Genomic DNA, 24,248 nt, shown 5'->3' with positions numbered 1-24,248 from the left:
AACTGACTTAGTTGGCCTGGCATAGCTGAGTGTCTATTTCCTAAACCCTCACTTAGCACACAGGTACACAATCGTGTGACAGAGCACATGTCATCACTATTATGCACATCCCTTCCTTTCCAACTAATTTGGAACACAGCTCTAAGGCTGGGGTTCACTGTGTTCCATCCTCTTTTGTCAGCCTCAAGGTGATATTGCAAAAATCTTCTTCTCTGATCTGTTCTTGGTTTCACTAACCTATGAATTCATCAAATGTTCACTGGGCATTTTCTATGTGCCGGACGTCATGCTAAGAATGGTAAAAGAGTGGCAAACAGATGAGACATAGTGCCTACTTTGAGAAAGCTTCCTGGTGACTAGGAAAGACAATTAATTAAACCTACACAAATATAATGTGTGTTAAGTTCCAACAGGATAAGTACAAGATGCTGTGGGGCAGGGAGACCATGAAGCAGGGACATCTTACCTAGCCCAGAGAGTTCTGGCAATGCTTCTCTGAAGAAGAGTACTCTGAGGACAGGCCACGGTACCGGGCTTGGCTGGAAAGGGTGTGGTATTCTTTACAAAGAGGGAAAACATGTGCAAAGATGACAATGACTTCAGAGAACTAAAACAGAGAACTAAAACAAGTTCAGTATGGCAGCGGAGAGGGAGAAGAGTCTACAGATATAGACAGAAGGCAGGAAGGAAGTCTGATGGGCCAACCTGAAGTCCCCACTCTATCTTGAAGGCCATGGAAGCTACTGTGGGAATTTTATCAGTAGACACACATAACATGTATGCCTCAGAAAAACCAGAGAGGCGGGGCACCTGGGTGGCTCAGGAGGCTAAGCGTCCGACTTCACCTCAGGTCATGATCTCGCAGCTCATGAGTTCGAGCCTTCCGTCGGGCTCTGTGCTGACAGCTTGGAGCCTGGAGCCTGCTTCGGATTCTGTGTCTCCCTGTCCCTCTGCCCCTCCCCTGCTTGCACTCTCTCTCTTTCTCTCAAAAATAAAAAAACACATTATTAAAAAAAAGAAGAAGAAGAAAGGAAAACCAGAGAGGCTGCACTACAGAGCAGAGTGCAGAGACCAGTGGAGAGGCTACTGAGTAACCCCAGCACTGGGTTACACCACTGGAAATACAGAGGAATGAGAGGATTCAGGATGTTTTCAAGTGACAGAAGCAAAGGAGAGCCAGCAGTGAACAGAGCGTGAGCCAAGTACGTCCCTTCCCTCCTTCAATTCTCTTTCTTTCCTTGTTAGCCCAAACTAGCATGACAGGGAGTGAGGGGCACTCCAGCTGATATTCTGAACGTTAACGTAAAGGTCTGTGGCAGTGGTGATACTTTTTGGAGAACACCTTCGTAGCTCATTTTGCAAAGACAAGGAAAAAAAAACTTCTTGCTGTATAAAGTTGGACGCATTAAACCTTAGTTTAATTACTAAATTTCTTTTACAACATGACACTCATTTTTGATTTAACTTCAGAAATTAAACTATGAAAGATATTCACACTCTGATTAAAAGAATGCTTCTAAAAACAGCAATGGGCTACTAATAACTCCTGCTAGTGAAAGATTAAGTTGAGTTCCTAAAGGACCACATTCCAGCGTCGCACTCCGTACTGTCATGATGTGACAGAGGGAAGGAAAACCTTAATACAGAGAACAGCATTCCTGGAGGAGTCCCTGGGATATGTTCCTACTTCCTTCTTGCAGGTTTTGCTGCTCAGTTTTGGTAGAAGTAAAATAAGTATATCAAAGCAAATCTGAATATCCTGTCTAAAAGTCAAGGAAGTACTGTAAGACACATGACTGCAGGAGAGTTTTTGCCCTCCCCCACACCTCCCAGACAGCCCCAGTGTCGACAGAGAACAGAGGAGGTGATGTGCTCAAATTACTGAATCAAGGCCAAAATAGTTGGGAGCCTTACACTGTGCGGTGTCCGTGACATCCACCCCCATCATACTGCAAACACCACTATCAACACTGAATATCAAAGAAAGGGGGCCCTACCCCCTTCGTTCTTCCTTAGGTGGATAGTTGTCGATCCGTCTGAAGACAGATGGGAGTACACAGAAGCAGTCTCGCAGATGGGTACCGTCAGCTGCCAGTGCCTGCCTCTGCAAACAGAAGGTATGTCTGCCTAATGAAATGTCACCATCCAGCCTCTGCTATCGCACCGCAGCAAGCCTGCTGTGTCTGAGGCCCTGAGAGAACGCCAGTGTGGCAGCAGCTCAGACAGCAAGAACAAACGTGTCAGGATCAGGTCATGCAGGATCTCGCAAGCCACGTCAAGGACTTTGATCTTCCTCCTAAAACCAACGGGAGGCCATTTTTGGTAAGTGAGTATTGTGATCAGATGTGCTTGCGTTTGGAAGAGAACAAGTGAGCTGCAGTGTGAAGGAACTAGAGAACCGTGAGAGAGGAGGCTGGGAGACTGGTTAGAGACCACGATGACCACACAGTCCAGGTGAGAAACGCAGCAGCTGCGCCCAGCTCAGACCAGGGGCATGGCCACAAAAATGGCCTCCCGTTGGCTTTAGGAGGAAGATCAAAGTCCTTGACGTGGCCTGCAAGACCCTACATGATCTGATCCTGACATGTTTCCTCGAGCTGTCTGAGCTGCTGCCATACGGGCGTTCTCTCAGGGCCTCAGACACAGAGGAAGAAGAGATCTGAGGGAAAGCAGACAGGACTTGGTAAGGGTGGTGACTGAGGAGACGGGGAGCAGGAAGAATGACCACAAACTGACATATGGAAGTGGAGTATAGCATTCCCCGAGGTAGGAAACAGGGAAACATTTGTTCTGGTGGAAGGGTGGAGGATGGCTCACGAAGGAAGAGAAAGATCATTGGTTCAAAGGCACCAGCTCACCTGCTTTTTAGCTATGTGACTAGGAGCAAGCTAACCTCTCTAAGCCTTGATTCCCTCATCTATAAAACATGGAAACCTACAGCTCCTAACCTCATATGTGAACACTGGACAGATTAAATAAAATCACACACATGAAGTTTTACCACAGAACTTCATCCCAGCAAGTGTCAGCAGAGGTGATGTTTGTTACTGTTTAAGGTCTCCTTTAGACTTCCCACTGAAGGGTGAGGTTTGGAAGTCATGTTTCCTTCAGGCCCTCTCAAAACCCTATTAAAATGCCAGTAAAGGTAATTTTTTTAAGGCATAAATTTATCTGCAAAAAAAATTTTTAAGAGAATATAAGAGGTAAGAGCAATAAACCTTTAAAGCATATTCATTTATTTTTAATGTTTGTTTATTTATTTTGAGAGGGAGAGAGAGAGAGAAAGAGAATCCCAAGCAGGTTCCATGCTGTCAGCACAGAGCCCGATGAGGGATTCAATTCCATAAACCGAAGATCATGACCTGAGCTGAAAAGCAAGAGTCAGGAAGCTTTGACTGAGCCATCCAGGTGCCCCAAAAGCAATAAACTTTTAGAAGATGGAAAGCAGATGGGACAACTGCTCTGACCCACCATACCCTAAAAAGCTGATCCTAGACCAGTAGTGGAAAAAGCCAGGAAACTATTCGATTTATTCCATAAAATCTCTCATGAGGCTCAGGAACTGGTGACACCAAGTAAACTTCCGGAAGTGGTGTTAGGTGGGGCTAAATACAGCAGAACTGTCTTAAAGTCTGTTTAAAAAGCAGCACGACTCCACTGCTCCAATATCCTCACCTACCTCCACCTGGCCAACCAACTGCCCCTATCACTGGCAGAAAATGCTTGGGATTCTGTCTCTCCTCTCTGTCCCTCCCCTGCTTGTGCTCTCTGTCTCTCAAAAATAAGTAAATAAACTTAAAAAAAAAAAAAAAAGGATTAAAAAAATTAATCAAAAGCAGAGCATACTGGGTGGGCCACACCTATTCAGGCAAGCTCTTTAAAAAGGAGTCTTAGGGACCACTGGGTGGCTCAGTCTGTTAAGCGTCCGACTTCGGCTCAGGTCATGATCTCACGGTCTGTGAGTTCCAGCCCCACGTCGGGCTCTGTGCTGACAGCTCAGAGCCTGGAGCCCGTTTCAGATTCTGTGTCTCCCTCTCTCTCTGCCCCTCCCCTGTTCATGCTCTGTCTCTCTGTGTCTCAAAAATAAACAAACATTGAAAAAAAAATTAAAAAAAAATAAAAAGGAGTCTTAGTGGTCAGAAAGAGAAGCCAGGAAAATGCTCTTCTGCTGGCCTCGAAGACACAAACAGCCATGTTAGGAAACTGCCTATGGATAGCTGCAAGTCTCAGTTCTACACCTGCAAGAAAATGAACTCTGCCAACAAGAAGCAAGATTGAAACCCAGCCCACGGATGAAACCCCAGCTCCACTGACACCTTGACTGCAGCCCTGTCAGAGCCTAAGCAGACACTTCCGCCCCCCTGTGCCCGAACTCCCGACCCATGAAAACTTTAATGTAATAAATGTATGTTGTTTTAAGCCACTAACTTAGTGGTAATTTATTATGCATCTCTCTCACACACACACACACACACACACACACACACACACACACACACACTAATAAATACCTGAACCCTAAAAAGGTAGATTTTACCTATGTAAATAACACCTCAATAAACCAGACTGAAAAAAAAATGTGATAAGAATGGAAATCTCTATGGAGGGATTGGAAGATAAAGTTGAAGAAATCACCCAGAAAATGGAAGCAAAGAATCAGAAATGGAAAAACAGCAGAGATAAGAAAATGAGATGACCAGTGAGTAAGACTCAACATCAAAATAAGTTTCTGAAAGGGCAAGAAGGAAATCACAGATGAAATAATTCAAGAAAAACTTTAGGACTACAGAACATAAGTTTCCAATTTTAAAGGTCTCATCCAGCACCAATCAGAAGACCAACAAAAAAAAGTAAAATAAAATAAGAGCATCCTATCGGTTTTCAAATAAATTACAAAGAACCAGGAATCAGAATGGCTTCAGACTTTTAACAACCATGGAAGCCAGAACACAATGAAGAAATAAACAGAAAGTCTAAAGGTAAAAATTTTCAAACATAAAATTCTAAACCAAGGCAAGCTATTAAGTATGGCCTCAAGAGAAAACTTTCCAGTCCTATATCATCACCAAAACTCATTTCCTAGGCATTCTTTCCCAAAAATCTATAGGAGGCTGTGCTCCAACAAAAAGGAAATAAATCAGGAAAGAAAATGATATGGGAAATTATACAGGAAGTAAGCATTCCAACACAGGGGAGAACTGAGGGAATGACAGCTGATAGCTGAAGAGTAGGCGAAAGGGCAGCCGGCATCCACTGGAGCAGATGAGGAGGCTCCAACAGAGACTTTACCAGGAAGATAAAGCTTGTAGCATACTCATTGCAACTAATATCCTGAGCGAGGAGATGCAAACAACCAGCACATAGCTTAAGGCTAGTTAGGAGTACTCAGAAAACAAAGTCAACAAAAAACAGGACCTTTATAACGCAAAGAAAAGCAAAAGGTTGTATAAAGTAAGGAAATACAGAATATACAAGAAGGTTCAAACAGGAATATAATTTACGGTCATAATAATTTAAGGGCCAAATACTGATTGAACCAATATCACGGTTCAATAGTGGGAGGGTGGTGGTAAAAGAGCTAATTTTTCACCTTCCAACTGGGAAGTAAAAAGAAAATGCCTATTCATGAAAAAAAATCAAGAAATAAAGATTCTATTTCAATACATGGAGAAAAAAATCAAATCAAAAAAGTCAAAAAGTGGTTCTTCTCAGAGAAGAAGGGAAAGGGAAAAGGCAAAGGATATTTTTCGCAACAAGCTTTGTAGAAATTTTTGACCTTTTCAGCTACACGTATATATAATTTCTAAGGGAAAAAAAAAAAGATGAAGACTATAAAAGCCTCACGCTGTATTTTTCAACCCCCACTTCACCTAAGTGACAACATTCTGCCTTCAAAAGGGAGAAGGGGAAAGAGGTCATTTGTCTCTGGAAGAATTTATATTAGTTTCTTTTGTTTCACCTTAAGAACCAACTCCTGCTTTACTAACTTTGAATCACTGTAAGTTTTTCTAAAATAACAGCAAAACCCAAATGTCCATCAACTGGTGAATGAATAAAGAAGATGTGGGGGCACCTGGGTGGCTCAGTCAGTTGAGCGTCCAACTTCGGCTCAGGTCATGATCTCATGGTTCATGGGTTTGAGTACCACATCGGGTTCTGTGCTGACAGCTCAGAGCCTGGAGCCTACTTTGGATTCTGTGTCTCCCTCTCTCTCTGCCCCTCTCCCACTCACGCTTTGTCTCTCAAAAATAAAAAAAAAATAAAAAAATTAAAAAAAATTGTTTTAAAAAGATGTGACACTTTGTCTCTCAAAAATAAACAGTAAAAAAAATTTTTTTTAAAGATGCGGTGTGTATGTATGTGTGTGCGTGCACATGCACACAGATGCACACACACAATGGAATACTACGCAGCAATGAAAAAGAATTTTCACTGGAAAATTCACTGGAATTCACTGGAGGGTATTATGCTAAGTGAAATAAGTCAGTCAGAGAAAGACATACATCCTATGTTTTAACTCATATGTGGAATTTGACAAATTTAACAGAAGACAATAGGGGAAGGGAAAGAAAAGTAAGTTACAAACAGAGAGGAGGCAAACTGTAAGACTCTTACATACAGAGAACTAAGGGTGGGGGGGTGGGGAAAATGCGTGATGGGCATTGAGGAGGGCACTCATTGGGATGAGCGCTAGGTGTTGTATATAAGTGATGAATCACAGGAATCTACTCCCAAAGCCAGACTACACTGTATACACTGTATATACTTAATTACTCAAGTTTAAAAACATAAATAAATAAAATAACAGCAAAATATTGATCAACCAATGTTCTCTCTGTTTTTTGTATGGACACCCAAGGAGTAGGGTTCCAGTTATCATGTGCTCTTTATTGCTTTCAAGCAACTGTCCACTGGTTTCTCAGGTATCCACATACTTGCCTGTAAGAGGCAAAGGCAGAAATGGGTATCATAGTGTCACCACCTGCAAAATGGCTTTTGTTACAACTGCGTAAGTGCCTCTCCTTTTATTCTTTTTAAGGAAATGGATTTTTTCCCTGCCATCAAGTAGGTGCCTTGCATTAGCTAAAATGGCCCTCTAACCAACTGGGTCTAATTCAGCAACTATATTCTACCTGTTCTGAGTTAAAGGACCACGTCTTCTTCACAACATACAACACAACACAAAATGAGCAGAACCATGTCTCTAAAGAATTTTAAATAAAAAGATAAATAGTTTCAGTAAATATTTTTTCAAAATCAACTTGTTAATGACTCCTCGATGACACTAGAACACCTAATGGCAAGAAAAAAATATTTTCCAGTTGAGAATAAGAAGGACAATGTAGTGTGGTCTCTGAAAAGTTAAAATCCTATATTCTGAGACTTCTTACTTTTTTGCACTGCTAAAAGTTTACCTTACCTTTCGGTTGTTAACATGTGATTTCTGGTACATACACAGAGAAAAACTGCTTAACAAGTATTCACTAACGTTAAACCAGCTGTGCATTTCGCCCTTCCTCTTCTTGGTATATACACAAATGAAGTACACATGTCTATCAGGACACACGTACTACAAGACAGGTTCAGAATAGAAACTGGAAGCTACGCAAATGTCCATCAATACTGCAATGAATAAATTGTGGTCTATTCGTATACTGGAATACCAGGTGGCAGTAATAAAGAATGACCTTGACGTGCAACAATGTGGGTGGATGCCATAGACACAATGGTGAGCAAAAGATGCCTGACTCCCAAGTACTTAGGACATGACTCCTTTTACATGAAGTTCAAAAACAGGCAAAGCCAATCTAAGGTGACAGTGGTCAGATTATAAGCAGAGAAGGGGTCTGACTGAGAGGGTGTATGGGGAAGGCTTTTGGAGTAAATACTCTGTATCTTAATACTCTATATCTTAATACTCTATATCTTAATACCCATGCTTACATGGGTATACGTATATGAAAAAAATCATCCCATCAAGTTGTATATTTAAGATGTGCATCTCAGCTCATGTAAGACATGCCTGAATAAAAAGGTTTTTGTTTTGTTTTGTTTTGTTTTTTAATTGCGCCTGGGTGGCTCAGTTGGCTAATTGTCAACTCTTGATCTTGGCTCAGGTCGTGATCTCAGTTTGTCAGATGAGGACTCAGTGTAGGGCTCTGTGCTGACAGTACGGAGCCTGCTTGAGATTCTCTCTCTCCCCCTCTCTCTGCCCCTCCCCGGCTTGTGCTCTCAAATAAAAATAAACTTTAAAAATAATTTTTTTTAATTATGACACAATCAGGGGAAATTTTTAAATTACAATTTACATTACATTATGATCTATCTTAAGGTATGTTGGTGACAGAAGACAGCAATTATGAGTTCAATGTCTGCCTGTACATGCAAAATAAGTTATAACTCCATACTGGTGCACTCAAAAACTTCTCCCCCAACTTTTTAATGTGAATGTTTATTTATTTATTTTGAGATAGAGCAGGGGAAGGGAAGAGAGACAGACTCCCAAGTAGGCTTTGCATCTTCAGCACACAGCCCAATGTGGGGTTCAATCTTCCGAACCATGAGATCCTAAGCTGAAACCAAGAGTCAGATGCTTAACTGACTGAGCCATCCGGGGGCCCCTCTGACTTTTTAATTTGAAAAAGTGTAAACCTAAAGAAAAATCAAAAGACTGGTGCAATTAGCAACCATATATCCTTCATCTAGATTCACCAATTGTTAACATGTTGTTCTAGTTACTATTAGTGTTGGCTGAACTATTTGAAAATAAGTTGCAGACATCTTGACATCTCACCCCTTGAGGATATTCTGCTATACAACCAGAGTGTCATTAATCATCCTTATGAAATTAAACACTGATACAATAATACTGTTTAATATATAGCTCATATTCAGATTTCTCCAATTGTTCCAGAAATGTTCTTTATAGATTCTCTCCATCACTAATCCAAAGCCCTACCATTGATTACAGCACTGCATTTGGTTGTCCTATTTCCTGACTCTCTTTTAACCGGGTACACCATGTCCAAGTGGGTTTGTTAATTTTTTAATCTACTTTTGGTCTTTCATGACATGAACCATTCTGTCCCAATTTTGTTTTTAAGTTTTCCTGGTATCTGAAACCCAAATGTCTGCAAACAAATGGTTTCTCTTTCCTTAGTGTCTTCTACAATCTTAAGCAGAGCATACACACTGAAATACCTATATGCTGACAGACTATTGGGGTGAAAAACTATAGAGACAGGACAGTTCAGTTTCACACACGACTCATGATCATTCTGCTTTAACTCACCGCTGAGTCTGAGCAGGCCATGGGGTCTGGTTTGGCGTGGGCACTGAATTCGTGGGACTCACTAGCATGGCACTGTAGATATTGGAAGCGACCACGAGTATGCAGAGAAGTATGGGCCCAATGATTGCTCCTTCCAGGCCTAAGTAGTACGCCCCACCAGCCACTGCCAAGCCTGTCAAGTAAGGATGCCCACCTCTGGAATAAAGAGCATACAGGTTAGCTCATGGTTTTTTACACACATAAACTTTGGAGTCAATCTGAAACACATCTCTAACACAATGTTCATTCCTAACATATAAGGCCATTGATTGCATGACCAGTTTTATTTAGAGTACATCAGTGCAGGTAACTAAACATCGGTTGTAATAATAATGAGAAGCAAACATTTTCTTACCTAGGTAACAAGTACGTTTTCCTTTTTATAAGGTCCCACAATGAAGGGAGTTAAGTCAGACTATTAACAGGTATCCTACACCCCTCACACAGCTGCCTGGCCTAGGTGAGTGTTGACTGAGGAATCGTTGCTAAGTCACTTGTTAACTTCCATCAAGGATAGTTAAGTGGGCACAATGCAGTGTGTAATTCAAATAATTATGCTTTTTACAAGATAATATAACAGGATCCATGATATGCATAAGTTAGACTTGGGGCAACCTTCTAAAATAGTTATTAAACACAGGTAATGCTAAAAGGCCTCATGAGGAAACTATCCGTCACAAAGCCCAAGATTCTATTTCACAGGAGAGTCCTAATTGCCTTCCAGCTTATCACAGTATCACTTACATAAGTGGTATACAGTAAGGCAGATCACAGCAGCACGGCATACTGATAACAGTAACAAATGACCACGGACATAAGAAGGACTTGGAAATAAGGTATGTTCTATTTCTAGTTTTCAAACACAGATGACTTGAACAATTTACTGAGGGGCAAATAGCTGACACTCTGGAATAATGTTCTGTTCTGAATTATGTTACAATTCAATAAATAACATTTAAGGTGAGCTAGTCTTCAGAAAACCAATACAGTATATTCATAAACTATCTTCCTCATTCAAAAAAAATTGAGGGGGAAAATTTTAGGGCAATATTCCACATATGCTACATAAGTAAGCTTTTCCCCTAAATAATACATCAAAAACTTTTTCTCTCAAAAATGCTAACAGTTAGGGGTGCCTGGGTGGCTCAGTCAGTTGAGCGGCCGACTTCGGCTCAGGTCATGATCTCGCAGTCCGTGGGTTCAAGCCCCACGTCAGGCTCTGTGCTGACAGTTCAGAGCCTAGAGCCTGTTTCAGATTCTGTGTCTCCCTCTCTCTGACCCTCCCCTGTTCATGCTCTGTCTCTCCCTGTCTCAAAAATAAAATAAAACATTTAAAAAAAAATGCTTAACAGTTAAAAAAGAAAAAAGTGTGGAAGCTTTCAAATTAAGGCTTCCTTTATTTAAAAACTAAAGCAATTTACACAAAATCTTTATTTCCTGATGATGCTGGTTAAATAAGGTATTATTAAGATAAAATCACATAAATTTTAAATTCTAGCTAGAAACCTCAATAAAAAATTTATAGCAAAGTTTAGAGAAATGAAATCATTTAACCATAAATCACATAACTACTCTTACTGTTTAAATTTCAACTGTTAAGTACTAGTTAACCATACTCTGCTGTCCTCCTTTGGTCTTTCATTTTCTCTTTCAAGGTTTAGACATAAAAGTGCCACTAAGGCTGGCATATGCAGTTGCTGATTTCCTTTTGCTTGGGAAGTCTAGGCCTTCAGTTATATACCATTTGTTTCTGCCTTAACTTACTAGAGAGAAAACAAGCTAGCAATTTGTCCCTATATAATTTCAAATTAACTGAAGGTCACTCTTTCCATGAACACTTACTGCAACAGTAAGTTTTACTTGCAGAAAATTTACTATATTACTTATTATGATAGTTTCAGTACGCATATTCTGAACTGGGGTAGCTGATTAGAGTTCAGCATGCGGTCACATCCTAGATTCTAACAAGCAATGAGAATATGGATACATGACTAAATGAGAATTGGCTTGGTTTACTTAGTGCAATTTTGAAAAGAGGTACCAAAATCTATAAAAACAGGTATTTATTTATTATATGGTCAGTGTTTGGATTCTGTCTTAAATTTAACCTGTATTCATCATAGAACCATACTATAATATCTTAAGTAAAGAGACTCTGCTTATCAGACATTAACTTGATGAGATTTGGTTGCACATGGATCCTCAGATATACAATTTAATAATGTTTTTCTCCAAGAGCAAAGTAGTTCTGAAAATAACCACTAATTCATTATTGTACTTACAGCTATTTATGTACATCTAGTAATATTTCTTTCCTAGATTAATGTCACTAAAACAGAAGATTATACATAATTTTGTGTTAACCCAGGGTCTCATACATTTTAAATACTTATGTAAGAAGAAAATAGCATACCTTGAAAATGGTATTAATTATATTACATTAAATTTTGATTCTATCAGTGGGATCACAAAAGACTACTTCACAGAAAAATCCTACCACGTGTCCCTTTTCCCATCCCCAAAAGAAAAACAAAACAAAACAAAACAAAACAAACAACTCTCCTTAAAAAAAAGGTCACATAAATCCCTGGATAGGATTCACCAACCACTTGAGAAGTTCTATGGATACTTACCCTGATATATCAGAGTAGATGGCAGTGTCTACAAAGTATGTTGGCAAGAGATGAAAAACCAACAGTAAGATGGCTTTGCACCCTAAGCCTTGTGTGAGCCACAGGTCTAGAACGGCAGGTATTGCCGCCCAGTATGTCCCCAGAAATGGCACCGCTCCGAGGATTGCTGCTAACGCTAATAAGAAATTGAAAGAAAAGCAACTGAACATGACATTAAAAGAGTGACAGAACATCAGAACCTCACAACTGGTTCCTCCTACTTAAAAGTTTACACCAAAACAAGGGAAATAAATACAAACTCAAATTTTAGCCCATGATAATGCCCTGTGTAACTGAATCTGCTAGTTAAACGGAGGTCTGATACCTTATATCTTAAAACCTGATGCTGAAAATCTTTCTAAAGTGTCTGTGTCTACATCCTGGGTTTCTTCTTAAGCAACAAAATTCTAGTATCCTGCAGTTGTTGTTGTCTCTTTTTTTCCTCCGAGAGAGAGAGAGAGAGAGAAAGAGAAAGAGCACATGCATGAGCAGGGAAGGGGCAAAGGGACAGAGAGGGCAGGAGACACAGAATCTTACACAGGCTCCATGCCTAGCACGGAGCCCCAGGTGAGGCTTGATTTCACGAAGTTGGGGCTCAAGTTCATGACCATGAGATCTTAAGCTGAGCTGAAATCAAAAGTCAGATGTTGAACTGACCGAGCCACCCAGGTGCCCCCTGCAGTTGTTATTCTGAATCAATGGTTAGTTCATATACAGTCCCATAATGTAACTGTAAAGCATTGGTCCAAATTTGTACGGGATCCAAAGGCAAATTAAAAATTAGTTTCTAAACCTCAGAGAGGAATGTATAATCTTCACCTTGCTTCTAATAAAAATGAAATGTAATCTAAACAAAAACAAGAACAAAAGCCCTGCTAGTTGAAGGAGGTTACTTCAAGTTCACCCCCTTCCAGAGCTGTATGCCCACTCTCTCTCATCTGGTTCCCCTCCAGAGGAAAAGTCAGGCAGATATGGATTCTAGTTCTGGTCCTACCACTAACCAGGTATGTGACCTTGGAAAACTTTTGGTTTCTCACCTATACAACAGGAACACTACCTACCCTGCCTGCCTCACAAGATCATTATAAAACAATGACCTCCATGTGTTGTCAGGCTGCTTGCATGTCAAAGAGTGGCTTAGCCAAGACTGAAGTAGGAAGAACATGAATGAACTTGGGGATGTAAAGAAGAGTGTGTGGAGAAAAGGGGGAAATGGTAGAGGGTAGACAAGCAGCCACAGAAATAAAGGAAAAGTGGAAGGAGAGGAGCAGAAATAATGCAGAGGAAAAAGTAAAAGATGGTTATTGAACCATCAAGGTGCTTATGGAATGAGGGCCTTATCAGAATAGATCCTAAGAGGTATGGAGACAGCTTATGTGCCCTCGGAGGCATTTGTCTTGCCCCTGGGACAGTATCCTTCATGGAACAGAGCTATTCGACCAACTCATTGCTCCCTATCAGTTCAATTCAAACATTTACTGAGTGCCAATTATTACTGAGTACCAAGTATTTACTGAGTACTGTGTGCTGTGCTAAGTGCTAGGACATTCACTCATTTATCAAGTACTTCTGCAGTGCTTTCTTTCTGTTTTTTAATGTTTTATTTATTTTTGGAACAAAGAGCATAAGCAGGGGAGGGGCAGACAGAGAGGGAGACACAGAATCTGAAGCAGGCTCCAGGCTCCCAGCTATCAGCACAGAGCCTGATGCAGGGCTTGAACTCAAGACGGACTGTGAGATCATGACCTGAGCTGAAGTCGGAGGCTTAATCAACTGAGTCACCCAGGTGCCCCTTATGCAGTGCTTTCTAAGTGCTGGGTATCATTCTAGCTACTGGAGATACAGCATAAATAAACATTACAAATCATACTTCTGCTCCTAATCTAGACTAGATTACATCTCAAAATTTAGTATTTTAAATTTGAGGAAGATGACATTTCCCAACGTACGTAAAATGGCTTCATTTTCCTTAAATAGAGGACAGGGGAAGTTAGGATACTATCATTACCTGATGGTATGAAGACAATATTGATGCCAAATATAGTATGAGTCAGCCAAGTGTACAATCCGTAGAAGCCAGCCATTTTGAGGGAAGCATCAAACACCCCTCTAGAATACCCAAAGATAAAAGGGAAAGTAAATAAACACAGTATCACATTGCGATGCAAAAACGGAAGTTGTTCCAGGCCTCTGGCTACTTCATTCCAAATCTGATAACAACTTCAATTTTTCCAATGGCCTGAGAACGCCCTTTGCATTTTTATTTCAAAGAAACATAAAGCCTTTATTTTAAAACCCCAGAACAAGTTTAGTAAATTTCTCTGATGAAAAAAATAACTGAAATGAAACACCTTAAAATACCCTGCTCGCTGAAATAATTAATCAACTTTTCACCTCTGAAGCACATCTTCCACCACCAAAATAAATGGAAAATAAAAAGTAAGTATGACTCTCTTATTTCTGAGGACATAAACTCTTAAGAAATCTGTGGCCAACCCTCCCCTTTGAAGACAAGTGCAAGAGAATTTAACCTGCATTTCATGGGTCTCCTCTTATTAACAAAGTTTTCCCACATTCCTTCAACTCTGCAACCAAGCCTACAGAGTAACTTCTACAAATGCTATCAAAGAATGCAGGTTATTGGGAGAGAATTTATGGAAGAAAAAGAAAATCTTATTACCTCCCAAGTAAAATGAGAGAGGAAAACACAAAAGGAGTAAAAACAGATCCACATAGTTGGTGATTAGTAGGAACAAAGTACATGAAAATCTGCAATAGCAGGTGCTTCAGCTTTGGTTTCCAGCTGGAAGATTAAGGTAGTGTTGTGTGAAGAGTAATAAGGAACTGCTCAGAAAGAACACAAAGGCAGCAAACCATAAGTTTATGATGCCAAAGGTATCATAAAATTACAAAACCAGGACTCTGGGGGGTATAGGGGAAGCAGGGTCATATACTCATGAGAGAAGGAAAAGCTGTCTATAATTAAAAAAAATCAGGGAACGTGGCAGGAAAGGGGACACTGTACACACAAAAGGAAACGATAAGCTTTTCCAAAGCATTCCAAGAGATGTGCTGTAAGAGCAAAGCCAACCTAGTGATTCAGTCATTGTAACAGGGTTCTGACACATGGATTTGGTGACACGGTGGCTCCCCAAATTGTGAAACCTTCTTCGTCATCCTGACCAGCAGCTTTCACTCAAGAATATGGGGTTGCCATGTGCCTCTGACAAAAAGATGCAGATTAAAGTCGTATCAAAAAGACCGAGAGGAAGGGAGAGAGCCCAGAGGAAACAGAAAAGATCTGAACTGAATAGGAGATGGAGGAAAAAGAGAAACTAGCAGAGCTTCAGGTTTTAAACCTGAGGGGGAGAGAATGGCAGTGTCTCAAAGACATGGAAAAGCCCAGAATGAGCGAAGACACGGGAGATAAGGGAATACATTTGGTTTGGGCAATGGTATGAAATAAGGATGATGAAAATACCCTTGAGGTAGCTGGAAATAAAAGACAAAGTCAATGGAGAACTTGGGACAAAAACTTTGAGATGTGCCAGAAGAGATGAATCATAGGAAAGGAGAAGATATCCCCAGGGGCAAACCTGGAGAAAAATGGGGCAATGGGCTGCATTCCCACAGGGGACCTAAGGACAAAAATACACCAGCCAAAAAGATCATGAAATCACTTCTGCAGTAGGGAGAAAAATCATTAGAGTGTAGTATTCCAAGAGACCAAACGAGAAAGAAGCTTTTGAGAAAGAGGGAATGATATTAAGGTCAAATACCCCAGGGAGATTAATAAGAATAACGTCTAAGGAAAAAAAGTACAGAATTGGAACAGAACTGGGGAGGTCAATGACAGAAGATAAATGTTTTCACCAACCTTAATGTTATTCAAAAATTTTTTCACCAACCTCATGTTATTCAAAAACTCTTAAGCCAAAATGAAGTTGACATCAAAGGTGCAACAAAATATTGCAACTGAATCTCCCCCTCTGGGTGGCACGTAGGCAAAACTCAATCCAAAAGGGACCACTTCTAGGAAACAGCACACAATCTCCCTTCTTCTTTACCTCTGGGAATACTGACTGCTGTAACATTCTCACTAAGGCAACTCGCAAGTAATTTTGTGGATCCTAAATGCATCCCATGCTGTTTACAGTTACTAAACATTTTCATGTAACCCAATGAAGGATGAAAAGGCAAGGCATTCCCCTCTATCTTATTACTTATGATCTGGTACACAAGGTTTTTATAAAACAGCAAAGAAAAATCCCCTAACAATTTACTAGTAGACAGAATTTTTTTTAGCTCCATCAAATTCCTAGCATTTTTTTCTTTTTTAATCAGCTTTACTGAACTATAATTTACAAACAATAAAATTCAACAAATTTTGGCAAATGTGTACAGTTGTGTAACCATCATCACGATCAAGATATAGAACACTTCTGTCACCCCAAAACGTTCCCTCATCCCCTTTGACAGTCTATCCCTCCCTGAATCCTGATCCCTGACATCAACTAGATATGCTTTCTGCCACAATGGTTTTGCCTTTTCTAGAATTTCATATGAACATAATCATACATTATGCAGTTTTTTTATTTTTTTATTTTTTTATTTTTTTAATTTTTTTTTCAACATTTATTTATTTTTTTGGGACAGAGAGAGACAGAGCATGAATGGGGGAGGGGCAGAGAGAGAGGGAGACACAGAATCGGAAACAGGCTCCAGGCTCTGAGCCATCAGCCCAGAGCCTGACGCGAGGCTCGAACTCACGGACCACGAGATCGTGACCTGGCTGAAGTCGGATGCTTAACCGACTGCGCCACCCAGGCGCCCCTGTTTTTTTAAACATTTATTTATTTTTGACAGACAGAAAGAGACAGAGCATGAGCAGGGGAGGGGTAGAGAGAGGGAGACACAGAATCCGGAGCAGGCTCCAGGCTCTGAGCTGTCAGCACAGAGCCAGACGCAGGGGCTCGAACCCACGAACCGGGGAGATCATAACCTGAGTCGAAGTTGGACGCTTAATGGATTGAGCCACCCAGGCACCCCACATTATGCAGTTTTTTAAAAAATTGTGGTAAAATATACATACCAAGCAATTTGCCATTTAACCATTTTTAAGTGTATAGTTCAGGAGTGTCAAGGACATTCACACTTTCATTATGTAGCTTTTGTGTTGGGTTTCTTTAAACTCATTCAGTATTTTGAGATTCACCCACATGGTTATCAGCACTTTGTTCCTCTTTAACTGCTGAGTAGTCCATTATTTGGATATAGCACAATTAGATTATGTAATCACCAGCTGATGGACATTTGGGTTTTTCCAGTTTGGAGCTACTGTGAATAATGTTGCTATGAACACTTGAGCAGAAGTCTTTGCATGGACATACACCTTCATTGCGTTTCAGTAAATACCTAGGAATGGAGATGCTGGGTCATACGGTATGTTTTAATTTTATAAGAAACACCAGCAATTCCTTTCATCTCTCAATTCAAAGAAAGTGTAGAGTCCATGGACAATCAGCCAGAAGTCACTGCCTGCTATATTACACCACATCTCCCCAAGATGTGAGGCTAAATTTAATATTTATAGTATTATGGGGATGGATACTGGCAGAAAGAGCAATTCAGCTCGTGAAAAGCTAAATGACAATGCATCTGAAGCCCCTACTAAGTGACCCAGTGGTACACTAGGTGCCCAATAAACAGTAACTATTTTTGGTGCTATGGTATTTACTATTTCTTGAGATCAGTATGTTTCATTGATGCTCAGAGTATTCTGATGAAGACTCTAGAAAGTTGTAGTGCAAGAGCTGAGTGTTCCTTAAATAAGAAGGTAAGGTCAAGAGACACTAATGTTTGCTAAGTACCCCATGTGGTAAACTGAGTAACAGCCCCACAAAAATGTCTATATCCATGCCCAGGCCCTATGAATATGTTACCTTATTTGGCAAATGGGACTTTGCAGATGTGACTGAGCTAAGTAAGCATTGTGAGATCAAGGCGATTATCCTGGATTACTGGATTGGCACAATGTAATTACAGAAGTTCTGATAAGAGGGAGGTGGCTGATATAAGACAGAGGTGATGGATGCACAAATTATGAATATATTAAAACCACTGAACTGTACACTTTAAAATGGTTAAAATGGTGAATTTCATGTGTATGCATTTTATCCCAGTAAAAAAAAAAAAATTATAAAAAGAGGGATGTAGGAGAGTCAGAGTTACAGAAGGAGACATGAGGACAAAAGCAGAAGTCAGAGAGAAGGAGACATTTGAAGACACTACATTGCCAGCTTTGAACATGAAGGACCACAAGCCAAGGAGTGCAGGCCGCCTCCAGAGGCTGGAAAGGGCAAGGAAACCGATTCTCCCATAAAGCTTCCAGAAAGAACGCAGGCCTGCTGACAGTCTAATTTTAGGCCTTCTGACCTCTAGAACTGTCAGATAAAAAAAAAAATCTATGTGGTTTAAGCCACTAAGCTTATGGTAATGTTAGAGCTACAATCAGAAACTAACACAATCCAGTATGAGCCAAGCACTGCGTTACATGCTTTGTCTATGTCGTTCCATTGACTCCTTGCTGGTGCCTCTGATTCATCCGGAAAAGAGACACTTGGGGCACCTGGGTGGCTCAGTCAGTCAAACATTCGACTCTTGGTTTTGGCTCAGGCCATGATCTCACAGTTTGTGGGTTTGAGCACCATGTCAGGCTCTACAAGGAGCCTGCTTGGGATTCATTCTTTCTTTCTCCCTCTGCTCCCTTCCCCATTTGTGCACACTCTCTCTCTCAAATAAACTTTAAAAAGAGAGAGAGAGAGAGACTGACTCTTGGTCAAAAATCAGGTAAATCTGTTAAAATCTTTTCTCTAAAAAAGAAAAAGAAGAAGGAAGTTCAAAATGAGGGTGAGGGTGGGAGGAATGGTACTGAGCCAGTCACAGTTAAAAGGCGAGAAAACTCTTCTGGGAATTGTTGGATCGGTGTACTAGATCACTCTGGTACACTAACTCCAAATCCAGTCACCCAACTCACTGAAGATCAAGATGTTGGATGAAGATGTATTTTTGGTATCCAGATTCCTATTCTATATTACGAAGATACTCACCTGCAGGCCAAACATGTACTTAATTGTCCTCAAGGCCAAGAGACCACCAAGAGAAGCCTGGGCAGCTGCATAACACCTGCATCTGGCTCTGGCCAGGGCCATTATTCGATAGTGGCTATCCTAGCTGACCACTTCCAAAAGGGGACTAAGGTTCAGTATACCCATCCCAAGGCAAACTGGGGTCCTAATCACCGTATTAGAATGAAACGTTCTGGAAAATAGAAGTAGAACATGGGGAAAGGGGAGAGGAACAGAGCAGCAATGAAAGATGCAACAGGCCACATGTGGCGGCCACAATGTGTGTGTCTGTGCCTTGCTGGTGCAACACTACGTAGAACTCTATGACCCACTCCGCACCCAACGCACTGGCTTTTAGTCAGGTGGATGCCTATCGTGGGAGCTAGTACATCCGAGTGATCTAGTGCACAGATCCAACAATTTCAAGAGGGTCGTTATTGCCTTTTCACTTGAGAATAACTCAGGCCCTCATTTTTTATTCTTTTTCCAGCCTTCATTAAAAAAAAAACATGAACTACACTCCCAGTTTAAAAGATTTTCTTGATTTCTGACCAGCGGACTCTTTCCTGGGTGAATGAGGGGACCAGACGGGATCAATGAAATAATACATGCAAAATGTGTAAGTCAGGGTTTGGCACAGTGGGTACTCAGCATATGTCAGTGTAGATGATGGACAAAAGAAGGGACAGAAGTGAAGGCCATTGGCCTGGAGGTTAGGAGACCGCTCACAGAAGGAACATATGAATGAAATGTAAGAGTGTTGAGGAAGCAAACAGTCAAGAACACACTCATAAATGAGAAACGTTAGTGAAGGCAAACAGGACATGGATTCGGCAGGAAGAACAGGGCAATGGGGCCACAAGAGCTCTGGCTCTGTCACCCACTGCTCTGGAATCCCATTCTATCACTGATTAGTGTGGCATGATCTTCAAAACTGTACAACTTCTCTGAGCTTCACTCTTCCTAACTGTCAAATAGAGATAACATTTAACTTCATAATGTTGGCATTACGGCAAGCATTCACTTCATAACGGTATGATGGACATTAACACTGCAACTCAAGTGGTAAGCTTAGTGACTGTTGCACAGTAAGCACGCAATTAAGTTGGTGCTTTCAGAGAATTGTGTCACTATTACCAGGTAGCATTGTAGTAAGGCTAAAAATAACGCACGTGGTAACTTTCTCTTTTCTCCTGGCGGTTTTTGGAAGAAAACCAATCTTTGCTATGTGCTAAAGGGGTGCAGGGTACGGCAAAGCTGAGAGTGAAAGTAGCATACCACAAAGTTTTAGACTTAAGTTTTTTAAATTATAAGGTACCGATGAAGCTACCGGAGCAAAAATCCAAAATACTGAGTGTATAATCACTCATCTCTCAGGTTCTTTGGAACCTGAAATTCAGAGACTGGGAATTGTTCATTTTCATAATCTAACACAACTTCATTTGACACAAAATTAATGGCATACACAATACAGTTTGAACGGGTTACCAGAAATCACTAGTTTAATCAATGCAGGCGTATTTATTCCTTATAATCATACCAATAAAAGATCATTCTCTCATTTCATTCACTCAATGATGTCAATCCATTAATCAACACTTTTTAGATATTCAAATTCAGTAAGCATTCTTCTATCTTGCCATCCAGGAAAGACACTATGATATACTTCACCAAATCTCTTGTAAAAATCACAAAAGCTCTGGCTTGTGGCATTTTTCTAAGGGTGGTTACATATGACCCGTGCCAGGTGAATGCATGGTGCCACTGGAAATTACCCTTCCCTTTGTAACTATTCACAACCATATGATCAAGCATCTACTATGGAAATTTACAGGACAATCTGCATCAAATTCATCAGGCTATAATAGGTATGTAACATTAGTCTTCCTCTACTGTCTACTTCAATCCTCTCTCTTGAATAGTGTTTGCCTGTGCTCAGTCTTCTGGGACCTCTTTTTTTCCAGTGATTCTTCAAAACTCATTGACATTATTCTCCAACTGCATCTCCAGGCTTTCCCAGCACTCAGCAATTTAACAGAATCAAATTCAGAAGACACTGGATGCTCTTTTCTTCCCATGTTTTGGTAGCTCAGTTGAGCTGGCTTAGCAGGTCTGATGTAGCTCAAGGGATGGGACTGACACCAGCCACAGAGGTGGAAGCTCCCCGCTTTCTAACAAGGTCGCATCCTCATTCAGAAAGCTTCCACCGTTAGACAGTCCTATCTATTATACACAGAGCCATAAAGGGCAGGGTTCCCTTCAACTGGAAGGCAGGCTACAGGGCATCCAATCCAACGGGGGTCCCTAAACATACCTCTCTGTGAATAAAAATTCCAAATTCATTCACAATCAGTCTTTGTCTAAGTTTTCCCCTAATAAACACTATTGTGCATTTATACTGTACGGTACTAAAGACGTGTGTCCATGCCTCGTTTATACAACTGTATGACTGATCCTTAAACAACACATTTGAACTACACTAGTCCACTTACATGCAGATTTTTTTTTTTTGATATGGTATTGAAAATGTATTTTCAGGGCACCTGGGTGGCTCAGTCAGTTAAGCATCCAACTCTTGGTTTGGGTTCAGGTCATGATCTGACAGCTTTGTGGGTTCAAGCCCCACATCAGGCTCTGTGCTGGCAGCATGGAGCCTGCTTGGGATTCCCTCTCTCTCCCTCTCTCTGCCCCTCCCTCTCTCTCTCTCTCTCAAAATAAATAAACTTAAAAAAATGTATTTTCTCTTATGATTCTCTTAATAACATATTCTTTTCTCTGGCTTACTAAACTAAGAATACAGTATACAATAAGAACAACATACAAAGTATGCTTTAACTGACTGCTTATAAGTAAGGTTTCTAGTCAACAGTAAGCTATTAGCAGTTAACTTTCTAGAGAGTCAAAAGTCCTATGTGGATTTTTGGCAGTGTAGGGCGCTGGTGTCTCCTAACCCCCACATTATTCAGGAGTCAACTGTATATCTAACTTCTCTGCACCAGGGGCTTGAACTGGTTTCAAGCGCCTGGTTAAGATTTAGTTCTTAACCAGCTCTCTCCTCACTCTTTACAAACTCTAAGATGAAACTTAACTCTTACAAGTTTGCTAATACTTTCCTTCAACTCTTAGCCCACTCTCAATTCTGACCAAAGGGGTGTTCTTGGGAAGAGAGATGGCGAGGAAGCTTAAAAAAAAGAAAAGAAAAATGGGTTTGTTGTTACTTTTCTAAAAGGAGAAAACTGGCCAGACAACCCAGGATTTGATCAGATGATCTGCTTTTGCTGGAACTCGATTTGAAGCAAGGAGGGGGTTGGGGAGAATGATAAGCCACAGTCAAGGAGCTCTATGCCCTCAGAGGATACAGGACTCTAAACCAATAGACAGGTAGCGTTCACGTGTCTAAGTAAGAAGGAAAGAAAGGAAAGAATCCAAAATCAAATTCTGCCTGCTCCCAACATTTCATTACACTGGTTCGGCCCTCTTTTCTTTCTAAAGGTCAACTAGGAAGGCTATCAGATTATTGTTCCCTCAGGCAACAACAACAAGCATCACCTTACCAATGTTCTGTACTGCCCCTCAAGAGAAGGCCAGGTAGTAGAGAGGGCAGGCCGGCTTCCAGAAACACAGCATATAAAATTACCAATCGTACATAGTATCCCCCAGCTCTTTTCATTACTACCTAACCTCTCTTGAAGTTACATCTTCCACCCTTTCCGGGTTCATCTGTCCCAGAGACCCAGCTCCACACAGTAAAAAGCACAGAAACCTGGTTGACACTGGATTTCCCTGGTCCAGAAGGGAAGGTCACGCTGTACGCACAGACCTAGCATGCTGCTGAGAAGCACAGGGAGAAGCCGCTTCTGCGGAAACCTTCCATCCCCACCGGGAAAAACAGTGAGTCACAGTCACACACAGAAGGGTACAACAGTGGCATCACATTAAATCATCTGGAATCCTTGGCAGTAGAAATATTAATTCAATGTTTTTATATCATTACTACATGGTTTTGTGTCTTTGACAGTGCCTGCTGATAATGGATGCTTACTCTAACTAAAAAGTGAACAGTATATAGGCAAATAGCAAACATTTGTATCTCAACACTAGTTCTATTACAAGGCTATTAAAATTAATTTAGCAATTCTTTAAAGCATCACAATGAGAAACTAAATACAAGACAAAGTTTCTTAAGGTCATTCCCTTGGAAACTTGATGTAAAGGTTTAGAATTATTAGACCAATCTTTAATCAAGTAGGTTAAAAAGGCATTCTTTTTACTGAGTTGGTTATTATTGAAGAACTCCAGCTAATATGATTTTCCCAAATATGCATAAGAGATTGTGTCACTCTATTCCAGTGTTAGGAGAGCTATCTCTTCGAATAAATGAAAATACACTCTTACAGCTTTAAACTCTTCCTTACACATTTTAATTTAAACAAATGTTTATAACCTTAGATTCATGAGAATTTCTTTGCAACGAATATTTGTTTAAAGTCAAAAATGGAAATACGAAATTACTGAATGATCAGCACTGATTTTTTTTTTTTTTTTAACCAATACCTTTAATTCTCCATAGTTGGAGAGATAGAGGTGAAAAGTACATTCATTTTCCAAATTAAAAAAAAAAACTCAGTACATACATTCTCCCATCTAATTCCTAAGTAAGACTCCCACCCACTGGCACTGAAAACCTGTAATCCCACAAGCAAGAGCCATACCCGTGTGCATGCACTCATGTGAAAATATCACACACACTAAATTGCACTGAGGCCGTGACAACATGCAACTTAGTAATGTGCAATATCTCCACCAGAGCAAGCAGAATGGGAGCATCGGGGAAGAAGGATGTGATGCAAACATTCAGGACACGACATGCTCTAAAGGGACAAAAATGGTTTGGGGGTAGGAGATGCATGCCACTAACTGAAAAACTCATGAAACGAAAACCCAAATGAACACACAACCGTATTCAATTTAGAAGAACACTTATTCAGATCTGAGAATCCTAACTGAGGTTCAACAATTCAACGAGACAGTGATCATCAAGTAGCCACATATTTCATAAGGCAAAGCTTCAAAAGCCAAGACACTGCCACTGCCTGGTCATGCAGTTAACTCCCAATT

At 40.6% G+C, this 24,248-nt stretch overlaps 1 protein-coding gene across 5 annotated transcripts in view; it reads right to left on the bottom strand.

The window, feature by feature from the left end:
• Positions 1-24,248, bottom strand: part of TMEM245 (transmembrane protein 245) — a 100,696-nt gene that overhangs the window by 8,618 nt on the left and 67,830 nt on the right. For 2 of the 5 annotated variants that reach the window (XM_027034780.2, XM_053204838.1), the window contains 3 exons: positions 14,012-14,112; positions 11,965-12,139; positions 9,293-9,487 (listed from right to left, as the gene is read on the bottom strand). In XM_027034780.2, the coding sequence (XP_026890581.1) occupies positions 9,293-9,487; positions 11,965-12,139; positions 14,012-14,112 (471 nt within the window). Of the gene's footprint in view, positions 1-1,014; positions 2,105-9,292; positions 9,488-11,964; positions 12,140-14,011; positions 14,113-24,248 lie in introns of those variants that run through there. The other 3 variants (XM_027034781.2, XM_027034778.2, XM_027034779.2) reach the window with 3 other exon arrangements.

The sequence above is a fragment of the Acinonyx jubatus genome, chromosome D4, assembly GCF_027475565.1.
Source record: "Acinonyx jubatus isolate Ajub_Pintada_27869175 chromosome D4, VMU_Ajub_asm_v1.0, whole genome shotgun sequence".
NCBI lineage: Eukaryota > Metazoa > Chordata > Mammalia > Carnivora > Felidae > Acinonyx > Acinonyx jubatus.
Note: the sequence above shows the minus strand (reverse complement) of the source record. Positions and strands in the feature narration are given on the sequence as shown.